The 26,815-nt window shown below is 43.3% G+C and overlaps 1 protein-coding gene across 1 annotated transcript in view; it reads left to right on the plus strand.

Annotated features, from left to right (window-relative positions):
- Htr2a (5-hydroxytryptamine receptor 2A) overlaps window positions 1–26,534 on the plus strand; it is a 62,129-nt gene extending 35,595 nt beyond the window's left edge. The window contains exon 3 of the mRNA XM_075949584.1: window positions 23,881–26,534. Within this exon, the coding sequence (XP_075805699.1) occupies window positions 23,881–24,683 (803 nt within the window). The 3' untranslated portion in view covers window positions 24,684–26,534. The remainder of the gene's footprint in view (window positions 1–23,880) is intronic.
- Window positions 26,535–26,815: the final 281 nt, after the last annotated feature.

Raw genomic sequence — 26,815 nt, forward strand, 5'->3', positions numbered from 1 at the left:
CTTCCCTTCAAATCTCTCTTCTCCCTTCACAGATCCTTAGGCTAGAAACTCCCAATATTTTCCTTAGCACCTATTCCTAGTTAGTTACTGAGTCCTACCAGATCTATCTCCCAGTAAGTGAGGAGCCCTCTGCTTCCCGTCCCCAGTGCCCTGTCTCTGCCCAACTTGTTTACAGTAGCATCCTCTTTGCTGCTCTAGTCCAAATCCGTCCTCCACACGGCCAAACTACTCATTACATCATTTCTGGTCTCTGCCTGAAATCATCTGAAAGCTGCCCATTGCCCTGAGGATAAAGTTGTCTTTTGTCTAAATGGCTTGCAAGCCCTTTCAAGATGCGCCTCTTGCATCTTCATCTGAGCCCATGTCTCTCTTGAGTACCCTTAGCTCACATTGATTCCCTTCCGGTGCTGATTATGTGTTCGGCTTCCTTGCCTCTGGGGCATTTATCCAATTTGTCTGGATAAAGTCTTGGTGTTTTCGAAGGCTTGGCTATCACTTTCCCCAGAAATCTTTCCTAATCAGTTCTCAAATCCAAGTCGAGTGCCCCTCCCTGCACGCTATGGTCTGAATGTGTGAGTGTGTCTCCTATCTGTGGACTGAAACCTAATCACCAATGTCCTGGGGAGAGCTGGTTAAACCCTGAGGGCAGAAATCTCACGAATGGATTAATGCCTTTGTACAAGAGGCTTCAGAGAGCTGCCTTGGTCCTTTTACCATGTGAAGATACCATGAATATAGTTGTGTGTGTAGAAATGAGCCTACATAAGACACCCAATTGTTATTGCCTCCTTCTTTGATTTTCTAGCCTTCAGAGCTGTAAGAACCATATTTCTATGAATCATAAATGACCTTGTTGGGATGTAACATCCAGTGTGTCTCACACCTTGCACGATCCTCAAGCTAGTATTTACCCTGCTGATGTAGATGCCTCCTGCTGACCTGCAAGCTGCTTAGTAATAGGGACCATTGCTGTCTTGGACAAAGGTTATACTTCACAGGATTTAACCTCACGTCTGACCCTTACATGTTCATCTATACCCATGGATAAAATATAGCCAGGAATCAGTCATGGAATTGAATAACAGTATGGTTTTTAGTCTAAGTCTTAAGAAAAAAATGTAATTCGAGGGTGAAACCGTACATAACCACCAACTTGATTGCATTAATGATCTATCCTGTCTAGGATTTTGTTCAGGAAGCCTGATGGGCCTTGCTGAATTCAATGCCACAAAGTTGAAGGGTCTGTCTTAGTTCGAGTTTCATTGCTGTGAAGAGACACCATGACCATGGCAACTCTTATGAAGAAAAACATTTAATTAGGACTGGCTTACAGTTAAATTTAGTTCATTATCATCGTGGTGGGAAGCGTGGTGGCACGCAGGCAGACATGGTGCTAGAGAGGTAGTTGACAACTCTACATCTGGATTGACAGGCAACGAGAGAGAGAGAGAGAGAGACAGAGACAGAGACAGAGAGAGAGAGAGAGACAGAGAGAGAGAGATTGAAACTGCAAAGCCCACCCCAGTGACACACTTCCTCCAACAAGGCTACATGGTTCCAATAGCGTCATTCCCTATGACCCTACAGGGGCCATTTTCATTCAAACTACCACAGTGTCCGTGCCCATTCAAAAGACCCACACCCCCTTGGGGACAACTTATCCTCATATCCATCTTAAAACCTCTCTCGCTATTTCTCTTTGCTGTGTTTCCTACCACATTAATTTTTGAAGCCTATAGCATTCCCAGCAAGGTTTCTTAAACATTGTCCCTTCCCACCTGCCTCCGTTAAGAGTGTATGAAAGTAATTCGATTTATTGAAGTTTCATTGGAAAGACAGAACTCTGTGCCTAAGCTTTGGCTTCATCTTTTCTAAATGGGATATTAGTTTGATTATAAATCTGTGAAGGACTGCTGCTTTGCTTTTATTTTAATGAGTTTTTACAGAGAAAAATTTCAACTGGGTACTCTCACAAGAGATGCAAGGGTATTGGCAGGAGCCCAAGAATGTCCGAGTCTTGTTCTCAGCCCACTGCTAAATTGCTCGGTTTTCTAAGACAAAGTGCATGAGCAGAGACGAAGCCCCGGAGGGGACTGCTTTTTTCTCCCCCTTTGTCCTCAGCTCACATCAAGCCAAGCCATCATTCCATCCTATTGAAGGCTGGGAAGCAGGTGCTCTTGTAAGAAGGTCTAGTAGTGAGCCAGTAGGAGCAGAGGAAAGCAGTTGTCCCGATGCCCATGGCCATTTCAGACCTTGGCCCCCTCTTCCTTATGGAGCATTCACGTGTACCCTATTGTATGCATTAATATGTCATGCTAGATACCTTAGCTATCCAAGTGCTAGAACCCATCTGCCCAATGGGTGAGAACATTTTAACAGAGATTTCAATGTATTAATTCTGAGATTGTAAAATTTTTTTGTATTTTGAACAATATTTTTTTCCAGGTTTTCTTAGATTTCTACCTGCCTGCCTGCCACCTTCATTAGGGAGGGGAGTTTGGGGACTCTGCCTCTGTTTATGTGTTTGCTGAATACATGGAATGAAGGTCATCTGAAAAGCATAAGGAAAAGCAATGAAAATATGTATCCATTTGGGGATACCTCCACCACTTTACCTCTCTCTGAGGAGCAGCAAACTGAAAGAGTCATGCCCATACCTGGCTCCAGAGGGATCTCTACAAAGCTCTTCTTGCTGAAAGACATACTAAGTTCAGTCTTGTGGAATTTCTGTTTCTCTAGATAAGAATGGTTGTCGAAGATATACCTGTGAAATTTCCGCTTCTCTAGATAAGAATGGTTGTCAGTCTTTCTGTATCTTAGCCTGTGAAGTGAGTAGGCATTCCTGTGTTTGACCAATCTACAGCATCCCTTCTGAAAGGCAGAGAAGGATGATACTGAGTCCGAGGGCTGCTGCATCACTGTCTTTGCCTCCCTCTGCACATCAGAAGACTAGGATCAGGGAACCAGCCGGTCCTCTTCCCTCTGGAAGTCCTCGCAATGCCCTGGTCTTAGATTCTGCTGGGATATTGGTGATCCTTGCTGTCCCTTGGCTTTTAGGTTGTTGCTTAATCTCTGTCTTCCCTTTCACAAGGCATTAGACCTGTGTGCAGGTCTTCCTCTGGGTTCTAGTCAACCCCCTTTTTATAAGGTCATCAGGAATACTAGACTGGGGCCACTTCCAGAATCTGACTTTATTCTGACCATCTGCAGACAGTTTATTTCCAAGTAAGATCATACTCACTGCTGGAGATGAGGACTCTTAGTACTTGGAGCATGTTGTAGAAAGCCTACCAGCCCCAGCCCACAACAGGCTTTAGAGACTGATGCTCTGGCCACAAGTACTATTCTGTTGCTACCTTGAATGGGATTTTTTAAAATGTTAACTACATTACTACTGTTCTAGTTTGCTTCTGATCCTATCATCTCTGGAAAACACCATGAAACAAAGCAACTTATAGGAAAGGGTTCATTTGTTTTATAGGTTACAGCCTACCACTGAAGGAAGGTAAGGGAGGAACTGAACAGACCACAGAGCAGTGTTACTACAGGCTGGCTCAGCCTGGTTTTTTATGCCATCCAGGACCACCTGCCCATGGATGGCGCTGCCCACAGTGGGCGAGGCCCTTCCGAATCAATCATTAATCAAGAAATGCCCCCACAGGCGAGTCTGATAAAGGCAATTAGTCAGCTGAGGCTCCCTCTTCCCAAGTAAGTCAAACTGACAACCAAGAGTTCCATATCTCTAGGCCCAGGGTCTTTCCCCACTCAGACCATCAGCTCTGTAAACCATAAAAGCTTAGGGGGCAACTTTTAATCTAGAAAGAGCTGAAGTCAGGTAGGTCCAGTCCTGGAGTAATGTATTTTCTTCAGTGTCAGCTCCAAACCCCTCTTAGAAGGCCTTCTATAACAGTCGGTACCACACTGGTCCAGCCATAAAGGAGCTGCCTGGATGCACCTAGCCATGGGCCTCTTCTGTCACACAGTGGAAGAAAGTTCTGACAAAACCAATTCTGACCAAATCTACTAAAGCAGCCTAGAGGGAAGGAGCAGGGGGCCATGGCTCAGTGAACAGAGCACTTTCTAGGCCCACGGTGGGATTAAGGACTGCTAATAACCACAGCCACCTGACTGAATCAGGCTAGATTCCCCTTCTCTTAGAATTATAAGTAAAGAGGGAAACCTGGAGAGAGGGCTCAGCAGCCCAGAGCACTGCTGTTCTTCCAGAGGACCTCAGTTCAATTCCTAAAACCATATGGTGACTCAGAGCCATCGGTAACTCCCACGTCAGGGGATACAATGCCCTCTTCTGGCCTCCACAGATATCAGGCACACAGATGGTGCACAGACATACATGCTAGCAAACACTCATCACATAAAATCAAAAATAAATCAAAAGGTAAAGGGGGGCTCCTTGTCCTACTCTGAAGGAACACAGCCTAGGACTATAGACTGTTTGTTCTAATTGGAAGAAGATGACAGACTCAAAACCAACAGAAAAACTAAAGATTGTCTATAGACCAGAGCTCATTAATCCACGTGCAGGAACCACAGGCCGACCAGATGGGAGAACAGCTAAAAGCCACGATGAAGACAGTGCCCTGGTACTGTGTCCATACTGTGCCTGGCCAGGGCCTGCCCACCTTTGGCCCAGGGCAGAGAGAGCAGTGGAGGTCCAGAATCTTCTCTGGCCTCTGAAGAATAATGAGCTTAATTCATGCTACATCAGAGTCACTCAAGGGGGCTCTGTGGAACATTCCAATGTCCACACCCTCAGCCTTACCTGGGATGTAAGGTCGGACCACATGGATTCAGCCAGAAGTTCGGTTTTTGTTGTTGTTGTTGTTTTGTTTTGTTTTGTTTTGTTTTTTGAGACAGGGTTTCACTGTAGTTTTAGAGCCTGTCCTGGAACTAGCTCTTGTAGACCAGGCTGGCCTCGAACTCACAGAGATCCACCCGCCTCTGCTTCCTGAGTGCTGAGTGAGTTTAAAGGCGTGCGCCACCACCGCCCAATGTTAGGGTTTTTTAAGTTGGTCAGTGGTCCCAATGTGTATCCAGTGAGCAATGATAGTACAGAGGGGGAGCAAGCGTCACTCACCAGTCTCTGAGCTTCTCTCCTTCTAAGCACAGGAGTGAGGGAACTTTGAGCGAGAGCCATCCATGTGTCGACGGAGATACCTAGGCAGGATATGGGTAAATAATCCCTTGTAGCCAACAGTAAGGCTAGAATTGCTCTTCCTGGAGGTGGGACTTCTGTCTTTAAACATCCAGGAGAGACACAAGCTAGGCCTGTGTGCTGGCTCCATCTGCAAAGCCAATCAGGACCAGGTGGGCTTCCTTTCCCTAAGCAGCCCTGATCAAAGGCTCTTGCCTCCCTCTTCCACTTCCAAAGACTCCTGTGATTACATTGGGCCCACCTGCGGGAGCCAGGACTCGCGACCTATTTTTGAGATCAACTGATCTGGATACTTTATTCTCGCCCATCGCTTTAATTCCTCTTTACTATGAAGCATAACATAACATAGTCACAGACTCCAGGAATCGGATGAGGGCATCTTTGGACCACCATTATTCTGTCCACCATACATCAGGCGCAAGTGTTCAACAAGCTGAAAAAAAAAAGCTTCCTGTCACTCTCACAAATTCTAAAAGTTAGCTTGCATTGCAGAGAAGTTGGCAGCTTGGTCAGCGGGATCTACACATGCATGCGCACACACGCACGCACGTGCACACACACACACACACACAATACTGGCAATATTGCTAGAAACATGGTTTCATTATTCTAAACCTGCCCCCATGAAGTGGAAAACTCCAGCAACTTTCTAGAGCTTCCTTTTTCATCCTACAAGCTTCCCATCTTGCACCCTCCCTGCCTGACAGATTTCCATCTTCTGTGTTAACGTGTGAGTGCAACCCAGCAAATTATCCTCTTCCGGGATGTCGGTGAGCCATACTCCCCCCAGAGGCTTATCATCATTCCACTGCATTTTCTCATAAACGCCTGTCCCGTTCCCTTTTGACTGTGGCTTTTGTTTCTTACGGTGTTGCCCAATTATAAATTGCTTTCCTACTCTCAGAAAAGGACTGTCGAGAAAAAGCCCAGCTGGGAAGCCCAGAGCCTGATTTACCAACAGGCATGAGCATATGTGTACACAACACACACACACACACACACACACACGTGCAGCTCCATCAGAAAGGCCAGTGTTCATCTAGGTTTAGTGAATCAGAATGTCTTATGTGTTAGAGCGCATGCGGAATCCACCCCTTCTAAACTTGGATACATGTAAATGCTTTTCGGCACCGCTCTTTAAGGGCACCTGCTCACCATGCCCTCTGACCTCCTCCATAGGTGAACTTGGAGGCGAAAGAGTCAACCTCAGTACCGGTCTTGGATATCAGCTCTCAGGAATCCAATGACAAGAATTAAACATTGTAGGAGTGGAGAAAATGGTAATTAAAAAGAAAGTTGGCCTGGAAGGTGTGCATTAAAGGCTTATAGTTAAAAGCCAATTATTCCTTCAAACGAAGTTCCAGAAGTTACCCCACATCACGTTTATCTGTCTCCTCTGGGAAGCCATGACCTGCTTTCGCCTCAACCTCATCTTAATGGCTCTAAATTTGAAATGATCACCCCCATGACACAAGCACACATAAAAGACGACGTGAGCTCATAGAAACATGGTGCAGGGTTCAGTGTGACTTCTAGACCCCTCACGACCTGGGGATTCAGGACCCAAGAGCCAGACTTGATCACCTAACTCTTCAAAGTGAGGGAATTTGACCCCTGAACCCGTACACCTAATGTCTAAACTATCATGCTGAGGTCACATGGAGTGGAAAACAAAGACTACAGAGGCGCATTGAGTGTGGATCAAAATTCTAGTTCTACCACTTAATTTGTGACCTTGGGCAAACTGATTAACCTGCCTCTCCATTTTCTCAGCAGCGAATAGAGATAACGCTATCACAGGGATGCTAGGAGGAATGGGTGAGCTAATTTGCAGAAAGCATTTAGGATGAGCCTGAAACAGTGGAAGTTTTGCATAAATAGTTGCTACTAGTCTGATTTTTAAACTAATTTTTAGCTATATAAAATAATTATTGTTAAGACATTTTTGTACATAAACGTGTATATAACTTTGTACTTTGTTCGTATTCACCCCCATTACCCTGTCAGTCCGTCATCCTCTCTGCCCATTCGGCTTTCCTGTGGATATGTGCTTGTTATAACCACCCCTCTACCACACAGCTCTCCAGAGTAGTTCTAGGTCAGAAGTATGAAGGGAATTTTATCAATTGGGACATTAGGAGCAACAACAACAGAGGGTTCTCAATCTTTACTGAATCTTCTATAAAGCCTAAGCTGCCAAAATTGTTAACCATCAAATGACCTATATTTGGGCAATCTCTTAGCTCTGTCCCTCAGATAATGGGGTTTACCATTTCGTCATAACTGCTTAGCTGCATTTTCTTGGTCACTTACTCCAGAAACTTTATTTTAGCACTAGGTGCTAGGCATGAGCTTAGGAAGAGCCTCTGCTTCGGTGGAGCTCACATTCATGGAGCAGACCCACCAAGCAAATAAAGCGGGAAAGTGACCTCAGAATGTGGCACAAGCTAAAGGGGAAGCCAAGCAGAAAGCAAGGTCCCCGGTGACTCGGGCCAGTTTAGACTAAGTGGTCAGGAGGGGACCTCTGATGACAGGGGATGTATGAGGATACGGAATCGTAAGGACATGGCCGTGTGACTGCCGGCGGAGAAAGTGTCCTGGCGGTGGGATCAACAAGTCTCATGACCGTAAAGAGGTAAGCAGTTTACAGACGGAAGAACAGCGAAACCAACAGTGCTGCTCTAATATCCTACAAAAAGGCAGTGAGTGGTGACAACTGAGCAAGAGAGGAAGGCCAGAGTGTGCCATGGAGATCCGAGGATCCCCAGGCAGGACTTGAAGTAGTAAGAACAATGGAGAAGATCAAACATGCATCCCAAGGGCTTGCCGTGTAGACATAGCGATGGGAAGAGAGATCAATTTGGTCATTAAGTGCACTCCAGGGTAGAAAGTGTACAGGTTCCTAACGTTACTAGCCTGTTCAGAGGGAGCCTAATGAAGATGTTTCTCCTGGGATCTTGAGTTGAGTGTTCACACAGTGCAGTGCCGTTTCCTGGGCTAAGGGCACTCGGGATGGGATGCAGCCCAGAGCACTGTTATGGTCGTGCAAAGGCAGGAATGCCCATGAGAGAGATGCAGGATGGAGAGGCCAAGCAGGCAGCTCACACTTGTATCTTACTGATTGTGATAATGCCCTGCCCTTGGGGTGGAGGCTTTGTCTGTTTCTATTTTCTAACTCTTCCGTCTGTTCCTTCTTTGCCCACGTTTAAGTATTCTGAGATATTGAATAATTTCCATATGCATCTCAATGCCCCCAGGAGTGAATGCGCTTGCTCCTCAGAGCCCAGCAGCACTGGCTTCAAAATGAAAGTCATGAAAATGCTAATAAACCTCTCACCGCCAAGGGATCTATGAAAGTTCCTTCCCACTGGTCTAGAAACACAACAGCCTAGTAAAACCAGACAAGACTAACATCCATCCAGCAGGCCAAGGTCCTGAAACATTCGAGTTATGGAAGAAAATAGCTCGGATCTAACTTCCTGTCCTAACTCAGTCATTCATTCGCTCCAAGGCTGAGAAGAACGCCTGCCGCCCCATCAGTTCCTTGTGGGGTAGAACATCTGTGGTGACCTACACGGAGCCTGACCCTGGTGGGTCATTGCTCCCTGCTTGCTGCCTTTGCATGTCTGTTTGCATGAGGCAGTGAATACAAAGAAAAGCCGCTTCCGTCCATGGCCATTAAGCCCTACCGAAGCTCTTCACAAGAAAGCCATATACGATCTTCTTGGTAACAACTAGATAGATTTTGTCAACGGTGCTTTTTGGCGTGAAGAAGGTGCCTCTTCCTGCAAACCCAAAGGCATACTTAGACTGGAGAAGATGGAGCACGTACAAGTAGGGATTAGAGCTCAGATATAGGAGTAAATAATTCTCCCTTTGTATCCCTGAACTAACACGTCAGGGTGTGCGTAACTTTACAGAAGACGAGAGTAGTATGATAAACTCTTCACTGGCGTTCGCATTGTTCAACTCATAGCAAATGCAACTTGAGAGAAAGCAGAGCTCCAACCTCTTCATCCTGAGCCTCCCTGAGATGGATTCAAAATGTGAGGGTCTGAGCCAACTAGGTGTTGAAAGACGAAAACATAGAGAAGCTTCTAGAATTCCAAGAGCTCAAGCACAACTAAGACAGTAGGGAACTGAAGTGTAGCTGGGGTTAGAAAATGAAAACTAGTTAGGGGCTTTTCATGCCCCCAAACAGTGCCCAGAGGCACTGTCAAATTGAGACCTTGCCTGTCCGGGTAAAAGTGGTCTTTTCTGAGCCCAAGGGCGTGAATCTGAAATGAAGCCAAGACCAAGGCCAGAGATCTCAGGATTTGAGAACCAAATAAGTTATTTTGAGCCTGGCGGTAGAAATGGTGTCAGTTTATCAGTACAGGGACAGTGACCCCAAGAGTAAGGCCAAGGGGAAAAACCCATGAAAGATGTGAACTAAAAAGAACTCAAGAGAAAAAATCTCTAAAGCTCTAAGCTCGCCAAGCTAATAACAAAATGGAAACGCATCTCTAGCCTACAGATACATTTTGTTTTGCTTGTACCGTGTGTCTCAGTTTTCCTTTTAGTTGAACACAGATATTATTGGACACAGATATTACCGTCCACCTAGCACGGATCTTCCAGCCAGCTCCCATCTTACCTCACAGCCTCGATATGTTACTAAGTTATAAACACAGCCCCCAGGTGTGCGTTCACAGCTGTCAGGAAGTGGTTTGTGTCTCCAGATTGACTGGTGTGTATGTGTGTGTGTGTCTATAAATCTGTTCATGTGTGTGTGCATGGAGGAATGGAGGTGCTGTAGATGTGTGTACACATGCCTATGGAGGCCAGAGGTCAACGTCAAGTGTCCTCTTTGATTGTGTGTGTGTGTGTGTGTGTGTGTGTGTGTGTGTGTGTGTGTGTGCAGGCATATAGGCCACGGGAATGTGGAGAAGTCGGAGGAGGACCTTGAACATACTGCTTTATCACCCTCCACCTACTCTTTCGAGACAAGATCTCTCACTAAGCCTAAAGCTAGGCTGGTGTCCAGAAAGTCCCAGTGATCCTCTTGTCTCCATCCTCAATATTGTGTGAGCGTTTCAGGCATGCGTGACCAAGCCCTGCTTTTCAGATGGGGGCTGGGAATTTGAACTGAGGTCTCCATCCAGAAAAGGCTCCTACCCACTAAGCCATCTCCCCAGCTCTGTCAGAGTCTCTCGCTGAACCTGGGCTCCACTGATTCAGCTAGGCTGGCTGCCAACAAGTACCAAGGCTCTTCCCCATCTCTGCACCACCTTGGAGTTCTGGGTTACAGATGTGTGCTGCTGTGCCTAGTTTTTAGCAGACTCTGAGGCTCAGGCCCTTTTGTTTGTATGGTAGGCGCTTTATCAACTGTGCCATCTTGCTAGTCCTATTTTTTTTAAGTATTAACTACTTGACCCTATACTAACTGCAAAGGCCACTGTAAAAGAATAAAATCCAAGAGAAGTGGGAAATGGGGGGGGGGGACAGAAACTTTATCATCAGCACCTCTGAAATAGATCATTACAGCAGTTGAATATTGTACCAGGCATTTTTTTAGGCCACCAACCATATCTCAAATATGACAAGGACACTTCTTATCAGTTATGAATGCTCGGCCTAGCTTAGGCTCGTTTCTGGCTAGCTTTTATTCTGTAACTTAAATGAACCTGTTTCTCTTCAGCTACATTTTGCCCTGGGGCTTTTTACCTTTCTCTTCTTCTATATATCTTACTTTCATTGATTCTTGTATCTGGCTAGCAGGTGCTTAACTTCTGACCCAGAGCATGTCCCCCTCTTTTTCCCTTGTTTTCTTCTCCTTCTTTTCTCTGAAGCCTAGATTTCTCCTCCTGTTTATTCTCTCTGCCTACCAGCTTCACTTATTTCTCTCCTGCCCAGCTGTTAACGGCTCAGCTTTTTTTAGACCAATCAAGTGCCTTAGGCAGGCAACATGAAATAGCAACACATCTTACCATGATTAAACAAATGCAACACATCCTTACAGCACTAAACAAATGCAGCGTGAACAAATGTAACACACCTTCACACAGTTAAAGTGGTAGTCCACAGGATAAGCCAATGTAACACACCTTTACACAGTTCATTTCCACAACGGCATCTCTTACTTCATGTTGTGGGAAGTGGGTGCCAGCCACTGCACTCCAGAGCTACGACTGTTCTCACCATGATTTCAATATTTGGAAGAGGTTCCTGGGAACTCCAAAGTTTCTCAGAACTCTTACTTCCTAGCTCTTCCTAGGACCTAGACTTAAAGCCAGGAGAAATGCGCTGGTCAGACTTTGACTTTGGAAGGAGGGAAGTGAACAGACAGGATGAAGCAGTTACCCGGTGTTGGTTCAGATACCCTAAGGCCCAAGTGCAGAAGGGACACTTCCGTGGTCTCATGAGCACGGAGTGGGCAAAGATCAGCTAATGTTCTAAACCAACCCTTGCACCTCCAGTACACTTTCACTCCTGAGATTTTTATCCCGGAGCCCAGCCCTTTCCCACATTCCTTGATAGGTTCAGCATCACTTTATGAGGCTCAGTTTCTGCTACACCAGCCAGAATTAGCTACCATTTTTTAAATCCAAAGACTTCCACTAACAAAGAAAGCAAGGCAGACCTTTCACTGGGGGCTTCTTAGGAAGAGGGTCACTCATACTAATTCCCAGGAGCCCTAATGCCAGCTAAGAAATCCCACCTATCAGAAGGTCCAGAGACGAAAGCCACAGTGAGCATCTCTTTTCTCCTTGTTCTGCACATCTGAATCCTCATGTCTTTTCTTAAGTCATACTCATATTTTTTGCATTTGTACCCATATTCAATGTTCGTGCATGACTCCATTGTTCCCTCCGCAGAGGTCATATTCAGCACTTGCAGTCCCTATTCTGGGAAGTTAATATTTGATGTTAATAGAAACATTTGTGCATAGGAGTGAAGTTATGCACGTATCTCCAAAGTTGTAAGGATGGTAGCATTCTGTTAGAACCAGACAAGGGTGGCTGAAGGTTTGGGCTACAGCGAGGATTTCAGACAGAATGAACTCTAAGCATTAAGGGAGGTGACAGAGCATTTTTCTCTCTGCCAGCTGTGAAACAGTGCCACAATGGCCACTAATGGTAAAGAGAGTCTCATTTCTGCTCCTGAGGACAATCCTTTCAAGGGACATTACTGAGCAACCCTTGTTTTACAGAGGAAACTCGGAGAAGGGAAGAGGCTTGCTTCAAATAACAGGGGATCCAAACTGGGCTTTTCTGATGTAAGCTAATTGCCCATCTCTCTTATATCGGTGTCTTTAAGTGGGCTACGTAGCTCTTTGGGAATCCCAGAGACTCACAGGAAGTCTAAAGGGATCAGTGATACTTTCAAGATGTCATTTGCCTCCTTCCTTCTCCTCCTCTTATGAGGACAACGTGCGATCTCCAGTTATAAGAGTCTGTGATAACACCAAGAGGGAAGCAGATGGAGTCACGTGAACCCACCATCTTCTATTAAACCCAATGGTGAAGAGATGTTCATTTACAAAACAGCACCACTTCCCATGTGTTTGGGAAAAAAACAGGAGCTTCTTTGTTTAAAATATGCTATCATGTTAATATATGATATTTTATTGTTAAATGAAACAATGAATGATTGCTTTTAAAGTGCTCTTTTGGATTTCTGAAACAACAGATACTTAAAATCCCCCGAAACAAAAAGCTTCCTGGGCTCTTGAATGAATTTTAAATGTGTAAACAAGTCTTAAGATCGAATGTGCTAATACTCATTATAGTACTCTTCAACAGCAACAGCAAAGTTCCAAGTAAAAGCAGATTTCCCTGAAAGCGTCATGTTTATAGCCGTGTGAAGTTGGTGGTAGCCCTGGGTCTGCCTGCTTCCCCGCCCCCCCCCCCCCAGTCTTCTCTGGGACTGATGATCTGATGACCAGGAAAGGTCTTAGATTATAAAATAACTATTTATAGTAAATCCCCTTCTTCCTCTTTCACTCCTAAGTACCTCATTCAGTGGAGATTCAATTAAATAGTCAATTGATGGCCAAATGGCTCAAACGGATTGCTGACCCAGATGGAGGCCCTACATGCGTGAGGAACTTAGTTTGTAGCTCAAAAGGGGCGTCCTTGATGAGTATAGGCAGGGCCTTGGGTTTCAGTCCAGCACAAAAAAGGAAAGCAAAAAGACAACAGAAACAAGACACAGGAAATATGTGTGCTTTCTTCTGAGCCTGCTGTTCCACAATAAACTGGAGATTGCATTAACCCACAGCGAGGCCAGGCACACCTATGCCAAAATACACAAGGTCAGGCGCTTGTCTCCTGGGATGCACGAGGCCAGGTGTTCCTCAGTCAGGGTGCATACAGATCACCTCTTGGACCCTGCCTCCAGTCCTGAAGCCCATCCAGGGCCCGCTCAGGGGCTGTCTCCTCTATGACTCCTCACCCCCGAAATGCGAACCCACTATGAGCATCGCAGTCTGACATCATGCAGCTGTGCTTACCCGGGTCCTCCTGCTCTGCCTCTTGATCCTTGATCTCATTTCCTGCTGCACTGCCTCCTTAATAAATCATGTATGCACATTTAATTTCCCCTGTAAGATCCCAGGCTTCCCGAAGCTTCTCATATGCCCTTTGTGTCACCTACAGGATCCTGCCAGTATGAAGTGAATTGTAACTTTTATTTAAATAAATCTTAGAAGTTTACCCAATAATTCTGAACCAACGCATCACTATTTCCCCATTACAGGCCACATGAAGATCAGGTCTCTCTCTCTTTCTCTCTCTCTCGCATTCTAGCATTCTAGCACTTTTTTACATTACAGATTAAAATTCCACGGCCTAAGGTCACTCAACTAGCGATGTACAGTCAGGAGACAAGCTTTAAATCCTGCCTTTCCCCCACTCTATGATTCCCTAAATTCCCACTAATCAATTTATCTGAGAAACAGCTTTAAGGAAAATAAGGGGCCAAACCCCAGCCCAGGAGTCAGAGTGGAAAGAAATTGAACCAGGTCCTTGCTTTCCACATGGCACTGTGGACACCTATGCCCACACCCCCTGTGGTTTTAGCTATCTGAGTAGTCTACTTCATGCTGCCTCGTCCTATGGGCAGCGCTTCCACCTCGCATAAGTCGCCATTTTGCTTTCCTCTGACACTGGGACTACTTAAAAACTCATTATTGTGTTTCCCCAGAAAAACTGAGGGGAAACACTATGAAATCATTCAGTAATTCTAAGATGTGCCTATCAAATGTGTTAAGCTTCCCAGCCCATGCCCTCTCCCTTCTCTTGCTTGCATTTACCTGAGGTCTGAACTTAAAATTCGTTTCTACGGAAAAGCCTCTCTGCTGCTAATGAGATCACCATCCCATGAGTGTAAGGAAACCTCTAAAGAAAAAAAAAATGCAAAGGTGTTGGAAGCACCATGAAAACAATTAGGGAGTCCATGATAAATACAAAGTTAGGAAAGAGATCATATTGGAGTGAGAGAAATAATTTTGGAAAGCTCCCACAATTTGGGGATATGCCTTGAGAAATGTCTTGAAAGAGATTGGCGGCATCTTGGGAATACAGTCCCCACCTGCAACCCAATATCATATGTGGTAACCATACAAAATAAAAAGTCTGCTTTCTTCGCAAATGTAGCCCATGAGATAGGTTTCCCACCCCCAGATACCCAGCCCCCTGCCTTACCCAAGACCCCGCTTGGCAGAAATCCTGGTCATTTGTGAAGCATTTGAGAAGTAGAGAGCATCAGAATTGGTCCAGAGGAGAAAGGAGATGGGAGTCTGTGTTTACTCGTTCCTATTTGCAGTGCCCCTTGATGCTAGACTTTTAAGAACATACCAGGATATATCATGTTACTCTCAGACTAGTACCCCTAAGCTATTCCCTGTGGCCTCTTTCATGACAACCAAGGTCCACATGGACCCACCTCTATACAAAAACACTTGAATTTGTGTTAAAACCAACCCTCCAGTGTTACTAGGTACACAAAAAGGAACATCTCTTACTAGTAACAGGGCACTGCATTAAATCAGCCAAGTCATTGGGGGGGAGACGCATGTGCGGGGAGACGGGTCTTAGAACATCTTGAATTACTATGCAACTAGCCTTAAAGACAAACCAGGTGCAAGGCTGTTCTGAATAGCTCCAGACTTGAAGAAAAAGAGCCAGAACAAGAAGGCTACATGATTAGGAGAAAAATTAAGAATTGTGAATTATACAAAGACCAAATCGCAAAGGCCTTAGGGTAAGCTGAGTGACTGGTAATTGCTTCAACATTAGGAACATTGTGGGTCCTCTACAGTGTAGTCTGGTTATCCTGGTGTGTTAACCCATAAGAAGATTTGGCATCTATCAGACATGTTCTGTGGACACGAAGCTGACATGCATAGCTGTCTAGTTTTCCAGACGCCATGACTGTTCCTATACATACCTTGCAAACTGGAGTTGCCAAAATGAGATGTATCTCGTATAGAACTTATTCAAAAAACCTGACCCCAGTAGAAATTCAGGGAAGCTGCAATAAAAGATGGGAGTTCAATAAAATGGACCAGACATGACCTTTGCTGGAATAAATTGTTGTTGACGAGCATGTTGCTAAATACTCAGCTGAGAAAAGAACACTTGGTAATGCGGGACAACACTCACTGTCATATGCTGATTTAAAAGAAACCATATATTGGAGTTAATATTTTCTTAGACAATCATAACTATATGAGTTTTGATGGATATATCTGATATAGGATAATTGAATCAGGTTAATTTACAAAACCATCACCCAAAGTTCTTTTCTGATTTGTGGTCTCAACAGCAAAGCAAGGTTATAATAATTTGCTTCAGGGGCAGTGGAATGGCTCAGCAGGTCCTTGCTGCCTAAGCCTGAGACCTAAGTTGGGTCCTCAGAACTGACAGCAGGGAGGGGAGAACCAACTGCACAGAATCATCCTCTGACCACCACATACATGATGTGGCCTATGTGCCCTCCCCACAATATTAATATAGGAAGTTTTAAGAATAAATTTTAATGATTTTGATTATTTGATATGATTCAGAGATTTATATTTTCAAGAGGCAAAAATGGTAAATTTAAATAAAGCTTGCCTTTATTTAAGAAGCATGTAGATGGACTTCTGGGAGTTGGAGTTGCAGCCGACAATCTGCATCTCCAAGTCAGAATTCTACCTCCTTCCCATGGGAGATCATGACAGATTCCCAGCACGGTCCCTTCGCTACAAAACAGAGAGGGCCAGCAGAACCAGGAGCCGCTGAACCAAGAACCTGTGATGGGGTAACCGAGCCGTCAGCCTCTGCATTGCACACCGCTTAGCTCTCAGAGGTCACTGGCATGGTGTTTGCTTCAATGTCAAAACAGAGAGCCTGGACATTCATAGTTCTCAAACTCTGTAAATCAGTCTGGAATAAGGCCCAGGCATCATCATTTTTAAAAGCTTCGTGGGTGACTCTAATGTGCAACCAAAGTTGGGGACAACTGTTATAAGTGGCAGAGACCAAGTGAGGATTTAAAATTGTCTTCCTAATTTCTAGCCTCAAAAACACAATGTCTCACCAGAAGACACTTATTTTGAGATTAAGAGTGAAGATTCAAAGTTCAGAGAATCATTGAAGAAGGGTGTGTGTGTATTGTTGGTATATATAATATATATGTATGTATGTACATGTGTGTAGGTATATGAGTAGGTATGTAAGTGTGTATGTGTGTGTATTGTTGGTATATATAATATATATGTATGTATGCACATGTGTGTAGGTATATGAGTAGGTATGTAAGTGTGTATGTGTGTGTATTGTTTGTGTATATATAATATATATGTATGTATGTCTATGTGTGTAGGTATATGAGTAGGTATGTAAGTGTGTATGTCTGTGTGTGTATTGTTGGTATATATTGTAGTACTAGGGAAGCGGCGGCAGGGCTATGTCCCCAAAACCCCAGCCGCCTGCCCGGCTGCCTGGCTAGCTTATGCCCCGAAATAATTACACAGACACTGTATTCTTTTAAACACTGCTTGGCCCTTAGCTCTAGCCTATTCTAGGCTAATTCTCACATATTAATTTAGCCCATTTCTAATCATCTGTGTAGCGCCCCTAGGTGCGCTTACCGGGAAGATTCTAGCCTAAGTCCATCCTGGGTCGGAGCTTCATAGCGTACGTCTTCCCTGGGAGAGGAGAGCTGCGGAGTCTGACCTCACTTCCTCTTCCTCCCGGCATTCTGTTCTGTTTACTCCACCCACCTAAGGGTGGGCCTATCCAATGGGCCTAGCAGTTTCTTTATTGCTTAGCTAATGAAATCAACAGATTGATATATGACACTCCCACATCAATATATAATATATATGTATGTATGTACATGTGTGTAGGTATATGAGTAGGTATGTAAGTGTGTATGTGTGTGTGTATTGTTGGTGTATATAATATATATGTATGTATGTACATGTGTGTAGGTATATGAGTAGGTATGTAAGTGTGTATGTGTGTGTGTATTGTTGGTGTATATAATATATATGTATGTATGTACATGTGTGTAGGTATATGAGTAGGTATGTAAGTGTGTATGTGTGTGTATTGTTGGTATATATAATATATATGTATGTGTGTACATGTGTGTAGGTATATGAGTAGGTATGTAAGTGTGTATGTGTGTGTGTATTGTTGGTGTATATAATATATATGTATGTATGTACATGTGTGTAGGTATATGAGTAGGTATGTAAGTGTGTATGTGTGTGTATTGTTGGTGTGTATATAATATATATGTATGTATGTACATGTGTGTAGGTATATGAGTAGATATGTAAGTGTGTATGTGTGTGTATTGTTGGTGTGTATATAATATATATGTATGTATGCACATGTGTGTAGGTATATGAGTAGGTATGTAAGTGTGTATGTGTGTGTGTATTGTTTGTGTATATATAATATATATGTATGTATGCACATGTGTGTAGGTATATGAGTAGGTATGTAAGTGTGTATGTGTGTGTATTGTTTGTGTATATATAATATATATGTATGTATGCACATGTGTGTAGGTATATGAGTAGGTATGTAAGTGTGTATGTGTGTGTGTATTGTTGGTGTATATAATATATATGTATGTATGTACATGTGTGTAGGTATATGAGTAGGTATGTAAGTGTGTATGTGTGTGTGTATTGTTTGTGTATATATAATATATATGTATGTATGTACATGTGTGTAGGTATATGAGTAGGTATGTAAGTGTGTATGTGTGTGTGTATTGTTGGTGTATATATAATATATATGTATGTATGTACATGTGTGTAGGTATATGAGTAGGTATGTGTGTGTATTGTTGGTATATATAATATATATGTATGTATGTACATGTGTGTAGGTATATGAGTAGGTATGTAAGTGTGTATGTCTGTGTGCGTATGTGCTGTACATGCAACATCTTGAGATTTAGTGATAATTAACAATGTTGGTTGCTAAAAGCTTTCAGATAATCTGTTGAAGTTTTCTCTTTATCATAGACTATATATAAACACGTGTCTGTGCCAGTTAAAGATATTCTGGGATTACTGGGGACTTCCTCAACCCAACATTAATGAACTCTGATATAGTCATAGATTTTATAACTACTATAAAATCGGTTTTTAAAAATATTAGCCATAAAATTTAAAAGACTGGTAGAAGTCTTAATTTCGTCTCTAAATTTCTATGCAATTCTAAGTAAGTTGCATAAGCTGGCTAGGGCCAATCTTCATCTCCATATGGCGAAATTCTTATCAACCCTTAGGGTGGTCTGGATAGTGTTTATCCAATTTGTTAAAAAAGTCAATGGAGAGTGGATGTATTGTGTAAAGTATCCTGAAATGTGGCCACACACTGGAGCTGGCAGGTTTGAGGGTGCTGTTTCCAGTTTCCCCGTCCATCCTCAATTTCCCCTTACCTGCAGCCTGAGGATTATCCTGCAGTGTTGGCTTATGGTACTTTCTGCAAAACTGCTAGTAAATCCTCTCTTCTAATTACAAAAAAAAAGTCAGATGTTCAAATGCAAAGAAAAGGTAACAATCTGAGGGAAATTGAAACCCATGACGCAAAACATTCCTCGGGGCCCTGAAATACCCGTTTCTATCATCTCTGCTCTGTCTCCATTAAAAGCCCCACCCCCCAACTCTCAACATCCCATGAGACCCTTACTACCTAGTACTTCAAACTTCTTGTATCTCAAGAAAAGTAGTTGCCACAAAGGAACCATTAGTTGCAAGATCCTAAATCATAAAAGTATAGGGTTAAAAGGAAAAGCCCAGCTGTTACATCCAGTAGCTCAGAGTTAAGATTCTTTAGTCCACCGTATGGCGCTAACTAGCGATGTGAACTTTACTTGCAAAGCAAGCAGAGAGCCGAGCTCAAAGAGAACACCCTCCGGAGCCTTTGCGTTCTTAGTGTCCGTGGTTCCCCGTTCACGTCACTGTCTGAATGTTAATGCAGAGGAATAAAAATGTGCACAGAAGATCCAATACCTTTAGTGAATTTTGATTGCTGTTTTCTACTCCTGGGGGGGGGGGAGAACTTATTAAATGAGATGCAGAGTCACATAGTTCAAGCTACTGACTGTTTGTTCATAAAACAAAATGCTTAATCTGCAGAAATTTCAGTGAGAGGAGATGTCAGATCTCCAAAAACCACTATTATCAAACAAAGCAGCCAGAAAATGAATGCACTTAAGAAAACTGACCATACTTCTTGGCTGTCAGCCAGCATTCTTCGTCTCTCTTGGTAGGAGCATGCTTTAGTGTGCCTTTTTGTGCACACAAAGCCTATCTACATGCCTTAGTTCTTTGACAAAACTTTCTTCCCTTCTTTCTAGAGTATTGCTTTAACTTTCCGACCAGCATATTAGAAACATTTGCTGACCCCCGCGTTTCTTCCTAAAACACTACAAACAAATGGTTATCAGCAGTAATCAGGGTCGTTTTGTTACTCATGAAGAGAAATGGGCCATCTAAAGACCCGTGAATGTGATTGTCCCCCATCCAAATCAAGGTGTCCTCTCCAAGCACACAACAAGCCTGCCGATGACCTTCTCCTATATCCTCCTGAGGCAGCGCCTTATCTCAGACATTTTAGAGGGAGAATCTCTGTGTCTATGGGAATGGTTCCATCACCCTTTCCTTCCGGGGTTGCAAAAATCAAAACATCCCACTGGGTGTGTATAATTTGTGTGTCTCATCAACCCAAGACACAATAGCAAATTCCAAATGATTGAGGGATTGGATGTTTTCAGGCTGTCCTACATTCTGGTTCATTGAACATGGCTACTCATTATAAATTACCGGATCATAAATAATAGGCCAAAACACTTTCAAGGTGGGAACTTCCTTTGTATTAATCAATAAAACAAACACCCAAGAGTTTAATAACAAAATCATATACCTTTTTGGACAGTTGATATTTTGTTTAGATGCATCATGACTAATAGTAATGGCTGTAATTCATCACATTAGAAAAGTAATCAACAGTGCTAGCCATACCAAATTAAAATTGATTGAGACCTCCCATGGCCCTGGCAGAAGCTAATAATTACATCATTTTTACATAGCCAATAGTAAACAGCCAAAACACTGGTTTTTTTTTCTTTTAGTTCATGAACTCTATTATATAAAAGTGAACGTAAAAAACCTAAGCAAAATAGTTTAGAACAAAATAATGTTGATTTGTTTTCTGAGTAATTCCACCAAGAAAATTATTTCCACCTGCTTTGTCATTTCCTGTTCTATCTCCTTTAGGCCTGGCACCACATTGATGTTCTGCCCATTTGATCCATTTTATCCCCATTCCATCCATGAAGGCTTGATGGCACCAGCCTCATACCATAGGAGAGCTGAACATCACCCCAGAGGCCCAGAGCAATCTCCAAGACTCAAACCCAAGTCCATCTGAAACAATGTCCAGTGTATCCATCCTAATCAGGGAGTCTAAACATAAGACTGGATTTGGTGATGGACCAGAGGGTCTCAGAGCGGGGTTCCCCTACAGCCACAACTCTTCACTCAGAGGATGTTCTCAACAGTGTGGAAGGGACACACAGGTGGTAAAGGAAGAGCTGTTTCCCACAAACAGTATTCCTGATGTCATTTATGTTCACCTTCCAAAAACAAAGCAATAACAACAACAACAAACTGGGATGACCTTGCATAGACAAGTGATAAGTATCCTCACTGAAGCCTATGGAGTTATGGGCAAATGGCGCTCAAAAAGAGTCTTATCAAGCTAGGAAAACAGTTCAGGGGCAAAGTACATGCCAGGCAAGCATGAGGACCCAAGTTTGGACCCCAAACACCCATGCAAAAATCTGGGCACAACAGCAAGAGAGAGAGGCAGGATGGAGACAGACAGATCAGGGCCTCAATGGCCATCAGTCTAGCAGGCTGGAGACAGACAGATCCTGGTTCTCACTGGCCATCATTCTAGCTGGATGAAGACAGACAGATCCAGGGTCTCACTGGCCATCTAGTCTGGCTGAAATGGCAAGTTCTCAGTTCAGTGAGAGACCCTGTCTCAAAAAATTAAGGAAGTTGTCAACCTTGGCTCCCATGTGGGCCCAGATGGTGGGCAAGCTAAGAGAGAGAGGGGGAGGGGGAGAGAGAGAAAGAGAGGAGAGGGAGACAGACAGATGTGCAGATGTTCCTGTCAAGTGTAACTCTAAGTTCCAGCTCCTGTCCCTCCCAACAGCTGGATGTTAGGACAGCCACACCTGTGTTTGGGGAGAGCCAAACTTGTTTCTGACCATGCAGAGTTTGGTTGTTTTTCTCTTGTTTTCTTGTTGTTACTGCGGCTTCAGTGTTTGGGTTACACATTCTCAAAGGAAACGTCTTTCCTGTTGCCTGGCAAGGCAAGGGTTAAAGAGTGGCCTCAACTCTGGGATGAGCTGGCCTGAAAGCTGGGTCTTGGGCTATCAGCAGCTAGAAGCACGACCAGGACTCTCTTTCATTCAACTCAGGAAACTGAAAATACTGGAAAGTGCAGGAAGGAAACACAGTGTCTGCCCTTTGGTTAAAGAAGCAAACCAAAGTGGGGGGAAAGGGAGAGGGGTGGGAGGAGGGGGAGAAGAATGGGAGGAGGGGGAGGGAAATGGGAGGCTGGGAGGAGGTGGAAATTTGTTTTTTTTCTTTCTTTTCTTTATTCTCCTTTTATCAATAAAAAAATTTAAAAAAAAAAAGAAGCAAACCAACTGAGTACTGCAGTTGTTTCTTCTGTTTTCCCATTCTCCTGGCGCTGCCTTCGTGGCAGAGAAAATAACAGAATAAGAAGGGCAACCATGGTTGTGTTGTCTTACCCAGCCTCCTTTGGATCTCCTGAGCTCCAAAAAGGGAACAAAATCTCCTCCCAGCATAGTCAAGCTACCTTCTTGAAGTAGGGTCCAATCACCAAGGGGAGAAGTTAGCAAGATCAGAACCAACTGTGCTATTCCTTGCTGCTGTACTCCTCTGCCTGAGCGTATACCTGGAGGACCGTGACAGGTGACCCAAATCTGAGTATAGAGCAGCTGGTCGGCTGTAAGCTTGTGTTCCTACGTACTTTAGCATTTTGTGCCTAAGTCATACATTTGACAATAAAAGCCTGTGGCTGCCTTTCTACTGGGCTCTCTGCTATGAAAATATATGACTTTTATGGAAACAATGAGAAGTCTGAACATGAATTCTGTATTTCGTGATGTGAAGGAAACACTAAATATCTTTAGGATGAAGCCAGTATGTGGTCATAGGTTTCTCCAAAAGCATGTCACTTTTAGATCTACATAATACGATGTGCACGTGTTTAATCATGTGATGTCCGAGGTTTGCTTCAAACTAAAGAAGGATGTCCCAGGTGAAGACCTGGATGACACCATATTCCCAACTGTAAGAGCTCTGTGGCTTCCTTGGGACAGCTCTTGCCTCTTCTTTGCGGGGTTTGCCAATGTTAACATTTTCCAAGATGAAAAGCTTTGTAAAACTAACCCGCATTCACCTGGATGACTTGAAATTAGTATCAGAAGGTGTTCTTTCAAAAAAATCTAAATATCTGTTTAACTTTAAAACTGTTCATGTTGGCTCACACACTAAAGAGCCCGAAGCAGGAGGATCAAGGTGAGTTTAAAGTAGCCTGGACTAGGAAAGACCCTGCCTCAAGAAGCAAAAGCAATTCATTTGTATAATGAGTATTAAGTGGAAGAGGAAGATCTAAAACTGCCTAGAAAATGCTGTATAAACGAAAGAAATGTAACCTAGGTCCCTCGGTGGTGAAAATAAGTGCTAGTTCCTTTATTCGCTGTTACTTTTTTGTATTTTTCAAATTTGCTAGAAAGAAAATACATTAGGCTTGCAACTTTACAAAGTAAGATATGTCGATAACATAATGTGAAATGAAAAGTTACAAAATTGTTGCTAAAGTATAAACTTGTTCTGTCTCCCAGTGAGTGCTTGCATGATATATGTGACATGTGCTTAAACAAACAGCGTGAAATTGTCCGTGGCAGTTTGTTGATCTCCAGATGGTGGTGATAATGGTCATTTTTATTTGTTACCTTTTACCTCTGTGTATGTTTTTGCCATTTAATAAGTACATATAGAGTAAGAATTAGCCCAACTCTCGTTATTAAACCCTTACAGTCAGTTGGTATTTATTCTTTGACCAGCCAGCATTATCAATATCTTGATCACGTGTCTTGTTTTCTTCCAGGTATATCCATGCCGATCCCAGTCTTTGGGTTGCAGGATGATTCGAAGGTCTTTAAGGAGGGGAGCTGCCTACTCGCTGATGACAACTTTGTCCTCATAGGTTCTTTCGTGGCATTTTTCATCCCCTTAACCATCATGGTGATCACCTACTTCCTCACTATCAAGTCACTTCAGAAAGAAGCCACCTTGTGTGTGAGTGACCTCAGCACCCGGGCCAAATTAGCCTCCTTCAGCTTCCTCCCTCACAGTTCTATGTCCTCCGAGAAGCTCTTCCAGCGGTCCATCCACAGGGAGCCAGGCTCCTACGCAGGCAGGAGGACGATGCAGTCCATCAGCAATGAGCAAAAAGCGTGCAAGGTGCTGGGCATCGTGTTCTTTCTGTTTGTCGTCATGTGGTGCCCCTTCTTCATCACCAACATCATGGCCGTCATCTGCAAAGAGTCCTGCAATGAAAATGTCATCGGAGCCCTGCTCAACGTGTTCGTCTGGATTGGGTACCTCTCCTCCGCTGTCAATCCACTGGTCTATACACTGTTCAATAAGACTTACAGGTCTGCCTTCTCGCGGTACATTCAGTGTCAGTACAAGGAGAACAGAAAGCCCCTGCAGCTAATTCTAGTGAACACTATACCCACGTTGGCATACAAGTCTAGTCAACTCCAGGGAGGACAGAAAAAGAACTCAGAGGAAGACACTGAACCAACAGGTAATGACTGCTCTATGGTTACTCTAGGAAAACAACCCTCAGAAGAGACCTGTACAGACAATATCAACACCGTGAATGAAAAGATTAGCAGTGTGTGATGGACCGGTTGCTCTGACAACTACACTCGAACAAGGTTTTACCCTTGTGTGGGGGGGTAGGGGTAAGGAGACTGGGACAAATTAGACCACCCCAGTGACTCAACAGCCTATGCCTCATTGTGTTCTGTGTCCGAAGAGCAGCATGTCACAGTGTGCACTGGGACAATGTCCTGACAGCATCTGAGCTAGGAGTGTTAGGGTCTTATCATTGTCCTTTTAACATTGTCAGTGAGATCTTTAAAACCACTTTCCTTTACTGTACAATCCAGCTAATTTCTATTATCAAATAGGAACCTTGCAGCCCTGTTGTTGATGGGTGGCTTGGGAGTGAGTTGGTGACCGATTATTGTATATAAAAATAGCTAGAAATGATGAAAATAGTGACTAGCCTCTTTTTTTAAAAAAAAGCGTTTAAAATTCACCATGACGCATATTTTGAAAATAGAAAATAGACAGTATTACGAAATTTGTACTGCTAATACAATTGATTGAAATACTTGACAATATTTTTCATTCTTGCCTTTTCATAGATGCCATTTTGAAATGTTCACAAGATCGCTGGCATCCGCTGCGTTTGTCATTTAATTCTCAGATGTGGAAGGGTTTTAAATGTTATTCGATAACGCGCTGCTTTCTCTTCTACTTCTTGGGCTTTACCTGAATTTGCAATGTGGTCTTGTTTCTTATATTTTCATCTCTGTAAACTAACTATCAAAGGATAATTTCGCTTTTCGAAATACAGTTCTAGAAATTGCTTCAAAAAAAAAAAAGCATCCTGGAGGTGTTTGGTCACGCTCTACGGAACCACTGCATTGCGCATGCGCCCTTTGAGCTGCGACCAGTACATTGAGTTGACTGTCCCAGCTAAGCAATAAACTCAGGTTTCTCGCTGTTAGCAGTAGTTTCTTAGGCTATTTCTGTAAAAATTTAAAAAAAAAATCAAGTGACTTTCCTACTGACACTTAATCAGGTAAAACTGATGTTTTCAAAGGGCAGGGGATGTAGCTCCAATGATGAGCGCTCATCCAGCTCACAGGAAGCCCTACCTTGGACCCCCAGTGCTGTGTGAAGCCGTGGTACAGGCCAGTAATCCTAGTCCTTGGGAAATGCAGGTGAGAGAATCAGGACTTCCACGTCATTCTCGGCTGTGTACCAGGTTTGAGGTCAGTGTGGACAGCATGAAACCCTGTCTCTGAGAAGTTAAAAACATGATACTTTGAGATTGATGTATTTATATTACTTATTAAAACTGGTTAGCTTGACAGTGGTCTACTGAGTGTATTTTAGGAGTGGAGCAGTTTCTTAGTTGCTAAGGATATAAAGAGGAATGCATAAGGTCTTTGCATTTAACAAAGGACAACTTAATTGGTTGTTATCAAAAGTATGAACGAATTTGTTTTGAGAATCAATCAGTTCAGTTTCTTTTTTTACCTGATTCAGAAAAGAGTTTGTATCCACTCATGAGAATATTTTATTTCAGTTTTCCTCATTTGCCAAGCAGGCAAGGAAATGGGGGAAAAATTGAATCAAGGATTTGAACTGACGTATAGAAATAACCACCTCATTCTGGATCCAGTCCATGACTATCAAGGCTTAAAGCAATATTTTTGTTCCTTCCCTCTAAAACTGCATTCATTTTACTCTGAAAGACACTAGCTCCCAATGAAAAAGCAAATACAGCTGTGCAGTGGTGGTGCACACCTTTAATCTCAGTGTTTGGGAGGCAGAGGCAGGCAGATCTCTGTGAGTTCTGAGACCAGCCTAATCTATAAGAGCTAGTTCCAGAACAGGCTCCAAAGCTACAGAGGAACCCTGTCTCGAAAAACCAAAATAAATAAATTAAATTAAATTTTTTTTAAAAAAGCAAATATCAGTTACCATAATGTTTTGTAGAAATGGCTATTACAGACGAACGAGAATCAGCCACCGTTGGTCCACCTTGACACTGTGATGCCCAAGGGTAAACTGCACATTTCTGTTGGGACAGATGATAGATGTAGGATAAAATGCTGAAGGGTTTTTATTGACTATAAAGGTGTTTTGCTGTAAGTCTTTGGGAAATGTTACAGGTTTGGGGAATTAAAGAATATAGGAAGCTTCATTGCATACGTTGGAAATACATCAAGGTTTTC

The sequence above is a fragment of the Microtus pennsylvanicus genome, chromosome 15 (assembly GCF_037038515.1).
Source record: "Microtus pennsylvanicus isolate mMicPen1 chromosome 15, mMicPen1.hap1, whole genome shotgun sequence".
NCBI classification, from domain to species: domain Eukaryota; kingdom Metazoa; phylum Chordata; class Mammalia; order Rodentia; family Cricetidae; genus Microtus; species Microtus pennsylvanicus.